Source organism: Postia placenta, assembly GCF_002117355.1.
Source record: "Postia placenta MAD-698-R-SB12 unplaced genomic scaffold POSPLAscaffold_13, whole genome shotgun sequence".
NCBI classification, from domain to species: Eukaryota; Fungi; Basidiomycota; class Agaricomycetes; order Polyporales; family Adustoporiaceae; genus Rhodonia; species Rhodonia placenta.
This window is the reverse complement of record NW_020169844.1, coordinates 1,037,268-1,045,261: the sequence shown is the minus strand read 5'-3', so window position 1 is coordinate 1,045,261 and position 7,994 is coordinate 1,037,268. Positions and strand designations below refer to the sequence as shown.

General features: G+C 44.1%; 2 protein-coding genes across 2 annotated transcripts; one reads left to right on the top strand and one right to left on the bottom strand.

Moving 5' to 3' along the window:
• Positions 1-3,541: 3,541 nt before the first annotated feature.
• Positions 3,542-3,808, top strand: POSPLADRAFT_1151673 (hypothetical protein; the record flags this gene model as incomplete). The annotated part of the gene is given in 2 exon segments (XM_024486565.1): positions 3,542-3,655; positions 3,674-3,808. Coding segments are annotated over 2 exon segments (249 nt in total), but the record flags the coding sequence as incomplete, so codon positions are not given.
• A 3,106-nt stretch (positions 3,809-6,914) lies between these two features.
• POSPLADRAFT_1060133 (hypothetical protein) lies at positions 6,915-7,287 on the bottom strand (the record flags this gene model as incomplete). Its single annotated transcript, XM_024481229.1, has 2 exons — positions 6,915-7,113; positions 7,166-7,287. 2 exons carry the CDS (start codon positions 7,285-7,287, stop codon positions 6,915-6,917), a joined length of 321 nt encoding a protein of 106 aa, XP_024335840.1.
• Between the last annotated feature and the right edge of the window lie 707 nt (positions 7,288-7,994).

The following is a 7,994-nucleotide window of genomic DNA, read 5'->3' as shown; positions in this document are numbered from 1 at the left end:
TCACCAAGCCATTGCCTGCCCCCAAGGTCGCATTCTGTCGCACTGGGATGGGTATTGAGGTGTCCTAGTCTCCCTGTGGGACTTGGCAGATCAGGGGGGGTATGTCACAATGTGCTCTGCCACAGTCCCCTGGTCGGCCTAGGACGATCCCCCGGTGGCGGGAGCCACCACACCATGTGACCACATGGTTGTATCAATTGCGGAGCAATCGGACAAGAGCAGAGCTCCGGCCACACTTCTTTTGTTGCATTGTTCCTGTGGCCAAGTGGCCCTTGTTCTACTTTTGGACTCTATTGTTCTTTTCTCTATTGTTCTGCCGTGGGAATGCTTTCCCCTGCTCATGTATATAAAGGGCTGCTGTAGCGACCTGTAATATCACTTCTGTGACCCACTTCGACTTCAGCCCCACTTGTGGCATTCAGTCCTTCAGTGCTAGTCCTGTGCAACTGCTCCCTGCATCGCCTGTTGATACTTACCCTTGGTAAAATGTTTGGACAGAGTGGAAACCCAGGGAAATTAAGAGTAGGCAGCAAAGATAAGGTCAAAATGCAAAGAAGGTAAGAAATTGCACCAGCTATGATTGCACAATCAGCAAAGTTCAAAAATACTGTCAATGGTTTTGAAGCTTTTGAAACCATTGATAGGTTTTTTGAACTCCTAGTGGGCAGCTGCAATGCCAGATTTTTGGGTCTGCCCAGCACCCTGTGGTTGTGCCACATGGGGTTGCATGCCTGCCTGTTTAGTGACTCTCACACTACTCCCCACTACTGCCTCCTTTCCCTTTTCTCTGCCATCTTCACACCCATGTTCTGCTGCTGTTGCTGCCTCAATGCATGCACCATTAAGACAATGACATGCCTGCCAAGACAAAGATGTATAGGAGGAGCCAGGAAGAGGGACAGCAGAGCAGAGCCCTAGGTAAGCACTCACCACTTGTACCACCCCTTCCTTACTAACAACAGGGTGGTCCATGGTCCTCTGCCCCTTTTCAGACAAGATGATAGCAGTGTGTAGTAAATGCGCTGCTGTTGTTGCTACCTGCCCACCCACAAAAAGGGTGGACAGCCTGATTACACCACCCTGCCATCTTACTCTCTTGATCCCCCAGCAGTGTGCACAATGGGTATGCACTGATTGTAATGTCACAATGTGCTCTGCCACAGTCCCCTGGTCGGCCTAGGATGATCCCCCGGTGGCGGGAGCCACCACACCATGTGACCACATGGTTGTATCAGTTGCGGAGCATTCGGACCGGAGCAGAGCTCCGGCCACACTTCTTTTGTTCCATTGTCCCTGTGGCCAAGTGGCCCTTGTTCTACTTTTGGATTCTATTGTTCTGCCGTGGGAATGCTTTCCCTTGCTCATGTATATAAAGAGCTCTGTAGCGACCCTTAATTGATACTTCTGTGACCCACTTCGACTTCAGCCCCACTTGTGGCATTCAGTCCTTCAGTGCTAGTCTTGTGCAACTGCTCCCTGCGTCGCCTATTGATATGTAATAGATCACATGAACAAGGGTTGGAAGAAAATACTGTCAGATACAAAAGACCATATGCATCAGCTGACAAAGAGAAAGAAACTGGTGTCCGATCAGCCAGCACACATTGTTGATGATATTAGCAATAGCTCTGCTGGGTATTCATGATCCCTTCACCCCAGTCAAGGACTCAATGCTTACCTCAAAGATCAGCAATCCAGAGGGGAAGCTTTGCTCCTATGCTATTTGTAAGCTCACTTGTCATCTAGATAAGATTATGTTCATGCTTGTAGTGCTGAATGTTTTTCCCTCTGGCCATGGTATATTCAGAGGAACAAAATTTACACAACATCTCCTTGGGCCTTCATTGCCAAAACCATTATATTGTGAATAACTAGTTTTTCTGAATGTTAGAATACCAGCAAATGTCATCAGTAATGGACTCCAACAGCTTGACCCTGGCATTCTTACTCAATAAATGGGCTGAGCTCACCATGCAGTGGCTTAAAGGCACACAATGGGGCCTAAAGAGTGGAGCAGGGGGTGTTGAGGGGTAGGGGAGGTAATGAGGCAACCAGGTGGCCTACCCTTTTGTGGATGGGCTGGAAACAGACAGTGGCAGCACATTTGGGATATATCACTATTGCTGTGGTCACCAAAGACTGGGCAAGGGTAGTGGGTGTGATGGTGCCCACCAGTGTATTTTATGGTCAGAGTGGAGGCCAGGGGTAATTCATGGGGCCTTCCAAGGGGTGGTGGTGGCACCTCTCTTTCTATGGTGGCTTGAATGCGGTCTTCAAACCACAACAACCTTTCCATTGACTTCCATGAGTATACCAAGCTAGTTGCAAACTGCTACAGATACAGTTTACCACAAAAGTGTTGATAAAATTGCTTGATTCAGAATGATCACTCTATATCTCTGCAACAGGAGTAGCTACCTACATGGATGTTGCTGCATTGGAACACCCTACATATGAGCTTTGAAACGCAGCCACATTCATGTGATTTGCCTATGTACTTCCCATGCAGTGAAAGGATCTTTGAGGTCATGTCTTATCAACCCTTTTGTGGCAGTCACTCTGGACAACAGAATTCATTGCTAGTAATTCTTTCCATATGTCTAGCATGTATCTCCCAGCTGGACAATAATCCATACTACCCAATTCATCATTGAGAGGCATAAACAAGTGTGGGAACCCTGCCAAAAGTAGCATACAACCTGCCTTTTTAGGTGAATATGACATTCTGCTATTTTATGTTATTGAGGCACATACCTATGTCAGGCTGGTACTTGTACTTATCTTATCCATTCATGGGAGTATATATAACATACCACAAGCAGGTTCTACCCTCACAGACACTCTGGAGGCTTTACAACAGGCAGTTACCCTAGATAATACTAGTGTTGCCAGGTATTGTATCAGTAATAGAGTGGCCCAAAGAGCTTACAATGTTATATAACTTTACACACTTATGCATTAGGTATACTACAGTGTGTTCAGACCAGTTGTGGACAAATACAAAGCAGATTACAGTCTGTGATCAGTGCAAACACTCAGTATGTCACTGGCTTAAAACCTGAATGTAACTGTGACCTGAAACAGTTCATCTCGTGAGAAGACATCCTCCTACCATCATCAGGCCTGACTACCTCTATTTTCTCAAACAATGCTGCATACACTTGATCAGTGACAAAGGTGGAAGATACAGATGCAGGATCTACTCCAAATTTGTATTCAAATATATACTGCAAATATCCCTAAAATCTATTCCGATGTTTTCATAATGTGCTCATATACCCCCAAAAACAATTCTGCACACAAACATTTGTATCAACAGTCTGTGCTGTACCAGTATGTTTTTTGTGTCTTCTGATTGTTTAATCTGTTTGCTCTCAACTTTTCACATATCACAGTTAGACATTAGCATTATGCCTCAAGCCCCCTGTAAACCACAAGGTAGCTACTACACTCATTATAGCAGGAGCAGGAAAATGATATGTGATGGATTGACTGCTGAGCTTTGTGAGTCGAGAGCATGCAAATTTATTACCATATATAGACTCATTTGTTCTGGCTCACAATAGGCAAGATAATGGGCAATCCTGTTCTGAGAATGTGCTGGACACCACATACCTTTCACTGTCATATTCACTTGTGTTACAGTGTAGAGCTTGTTGGATGACCTTGAAAGCTCTTGTTCACAAGTCTCAGCAAGCTCCCTGGAGGCAACAAATCACTGGACAAGCTGCTTTCAAGGCAGAGGTGTGACAAGCTACAGTTCCAACACTGTAAGCATCCTGGTGTTGCACCACCCAAGCTGCAATGATGCACAAGGAGCGACCTTAAATCATTGTAACAATCTACTTCAATGGCCATAAGAACCTGCTTTGTTAATTTTAATAATAATCCCAATGATCATAACCACTGACTATAAATGACAATAACAAAGTATGATTATTGCTATAATGTCCCACTTTAACCATGATATCAACTCATTTTAACCATGATATCAACTCATTTTAATGATCATAAGAACTTGCTGTAATGATCATAACAACCCTGCTCTAATGAAGTCACTGTAATCATTATAACAACTTTCTCCAATCTCTATAGAAGCTCACAATAATTACTATAAAAAATTGCTCAAATAACTATAACTAATGACTATAACAACTCACTTAAATGATTATAACAAACTTTTCTTATGGTAGTAACAACTTGCTCTAATGACAATAACTACTCACTCTAATGATTATGGATATTAGAACTGATTCTAATAATCATACTAAAGTGTTCTAATGATCCTACAAAGTTGCTCTCATGATGGTAACAAAGTACTGTAAAGATCATAACAACCCATTATATATAACATAACAACTCACTGTAATGACCATAAGAATGTGTGTATATCAAGTGCTATATAAGCCATAAGAACATACTTTAATGATTATAAGCAAGTGTTCCAATGATGTTACAAAGTCACTGTGATCTTCATTAGAACCAATTTAATAACCATTAAAGTCTGTTTTATTAACTATCACAGTGTATATCATGCTTGTTGTAAGGATGTATTCAAATGAGTATAAGCATCCACTCTATTGGCTATAAGCACAGGCTGTATTAAGCATTATACAGTATAAGAATCCAATATAATAGCAGTCTGTGATTGGATCAACCACCCAGAAGTTAAATCCTGACATCCTGGTGCTCCTTTTGGAGTTCAAAAAAAAGGTTGATGGTATCAGAGAGTTCAATTACCATCAACATGTTTTTTGAACTCCAACAAGATGCCAGAATGTTACGATTTCTGAGGTACAAAGAATCGTTCTTATATCGGAATTTCATATAACACTTGGCATTGAGCTCAATAAGGAAGGTTGTTCCCATGGTATTCAAACACCAATAAGCAGTGATTGTATACTGTGGCTGACACAAGCTATCTGAGTTTGAAATTATACTTACTGCCATCACACGACTTGTGTCAACACATACAAACAAATGATCTGTGAGTGCTTGTAATACTTGATGTTGAGCTCAATTGCGCAGGTGTTTACACAACCTTATAATCTGTGTAATTAAAACATAGTATATATATAGGATTTGTTATTCATTGAAGTATGCTCATGTTTTGAATGATTTTTTGTTGTTATATTAGCATCTGGGCAATGTTTCAAACACTTTGATGTGTTGCCTGCATGTTACATTCCCAATATATAAGATCAAACTGTTTGCACGAGATCCTAGCAATTGGCCTTGACTACTAGTGCTGTTATATATGATAGTCACTTTATACATTATCTTATATTCCAGTTAGTAATGAGCAGTCTTAGCTAACTGTTCCATGATTTGCTTTATGCAATTCAAAAATCTTTGAAGTCTACAAAGGAATGTTGTCTAACAGTTATAAGAACACTCTGAATATATAATGTTGTGATATGGTAAACATCCAAATTGCAAAGGATTGTTCTTTGTTCATGATAAGGTTTATACTTGCACACTTGATCAGTGATGTAAGCCTCCAAACACAACATAAAAAGTTGACCACAGCATATAAAGCAAGTTGGATTGCAACTACATAAGGTGAAACTTTAATACATGCTAACAATGAAAGTCAAACCGCCTTATCAAGTACTTATCAAATGAGTCTCATAACACATTCTCAGTCCATGACTATAATACATACAACACCAAGTATTATTCCATTCAAAAGCTATTAAAAAGAAACTGTAGCTATTCTATGCATAAAGGGTTTATTGTACTAGAAAAGAGTTTTGTCTCTCTGAAAAGCTTTTACATGCTGTAGTAATAAATATAACACTGATTGTCAGAAGGTATATTATTGATTTTATTGTAACAAACAAACAAACGGGGACATTAACTACAAACACAAGCTTTGATTAAATGATACCAATGACCATATGTAGCCACTCATATTGTGGTAAGAAGGTGCTCTAATGTTGATAAGAAACTACTCCAATGTTGGTAAGAAAGTGCTCTAATATTGGTAAGAAAGTGCTCTAATGTTGGTAAGAAACTACTCTAATGATAGTAAGAAAGTACTCTAATGGCGATAAGAAACTCCTTGCATTGCTGATAAGAAAGTATTATATTATTCATAAGCAAATGCTATTGTAATTACAGGCATAACACTACCAATAGCCAAACTTCTAAGTCATTGGTGCTCACTGCGCACTTAGGTGCTCAGTATGATTAGGCGCCTCGTAAGACCATATGGACTTAGGTGCCCCGAAACGGTAAGCACCCATTTCTCAGTTTTGGAGCTGGTGGGAGCAAACCTTGGCCGATTAATATGAAACATGTATGCACTGAATCCCACAGACCAGGGGAGTCAGGGTGTACCCATTTCGTAAAAAGTGATAGGCACACTGAAATAATAGGTGCCCATTGCTCGGTTTTTGAGCTGGTGGGCGCAAAAGTGGCCCGATGGACATGAAATGTGGATGCCCTAAATCCCACAGGCATGGGGAGTCAGGGTATGCCCATTCCATACACAGCGACAGGGTTCACAAATTGAACCCGATTGTGCCTCCATAAGCGCCCGTCCAGAGATGGACACGCTGAGGAGCACAGCAGGGAGGTGTGTGCCCCCAAAGCAGGGCGCACAGTCTCCCAGGGGCCCACGGGGAGGGGCGTGGTGCCATTGAGGGGTAGGGGCAGCAGGGCGAAGCGAGCGGGTGGGTATGGGCTGAGCATGCACGCCCACTCCCCTTGGGTAGAGATGGCGGCAGCGGCGCATTCACCCTGTGTCATCGCCGCCTGGATCGCCAGGGCCTGGGTGAGGGTGGTGGGCGCAGTGGTGTCTGCTGCCAGCATGTCTTGCAGTGAGAGGGGGGGTGGGGGCAAACAACCCGCCTGCCCTCTTGTGGGCGGGCTGGAGGCGACGGCGGCGGTGCATTCGCTGCGCCTCGCCTTCACGGGGCCTCCCAAGGGCTGGCAAGGGCGGCACATGCTGGTTGTGCGCGCCGCCAGGGCGTCAAGAGGATGGGGTGGTGGGTGTGGGTGAACCATATGCCTGCCCTCTGGTGGGCGGGGTGGAGGTGACGGCGGCAGTGCGTTTGGGATGTGTCGCCATCATCGTGGCTCTGGATGGGTGTGGGAGGGGGCTGTGGGCTGGCCCCATCATTAGCGGGAGGTGGAGGGGTGCATGGGCGCCGGGGCTTACCTGGGGCCCTGGCTCCCCTGTTGCTCTCCCTTCGGCTGCCCCTGTTGGCCCGATCTTGACTGACAGGCCGTCGTCTTGGTGGTGCATGCATTGAGGCAGCAGTGGCGGTAGGACGTGGGCATGGGGGCAGCAGATAGGAGGGGGAGCGGGCGGTAGGGGGAGGGGTGTGGGAGTCACGAGACAGGCAGGTGCGTGATCCCAAGTTGCGTAGCCGCAGGATGCCAGGCAGGCCCCAAACCTCAGCACTCCAGCTGCTCACTTGGAGTTCAAAAAACATGTCGATCGTCTCGTCCATCCTGTGGCAATCAACATGTTTTTTGAACTCTGCTGATTGCACAGCCACAGCTGGTGCGATCTTCTGCCTCCTTTGGCCATCAACCTCATTTGAACTTCCTCCTCTCAATCTCCCTTGCTTCCCACCCTGTCCAACCTTCTTCTCAGGGGTAAGTACATGCATTCTATTCATATTTAACCTTGTATACTGACTTTTTTCCTTTCAATTACCCCTTAAAGTAAATATCTGGTATTATGTGGCCTTTTGTCACTATCTGATCTTCTTTTCAGGTATTCCCCCTCTGCTATAAATCCCTATAAATTCTTGCAAATCCTTCCTAAAGGTGAGTAATGCTTCATTCTATTTTTCTATCTTCATTTCTGTCCACTGACTTTGCGCAATTTCAATTATAGTGCACAAAATGGCATACAAAGGTTAGTATTTCCTCTTCTTCATTTTTTCCTGTTGTCCCCTCTCTCTGTAGTACTTGTGTATTCATTCCTACATGTAGAAACACCTTTACCCAGGGCTCTGGAGCATGACTTCTGGCCAGAT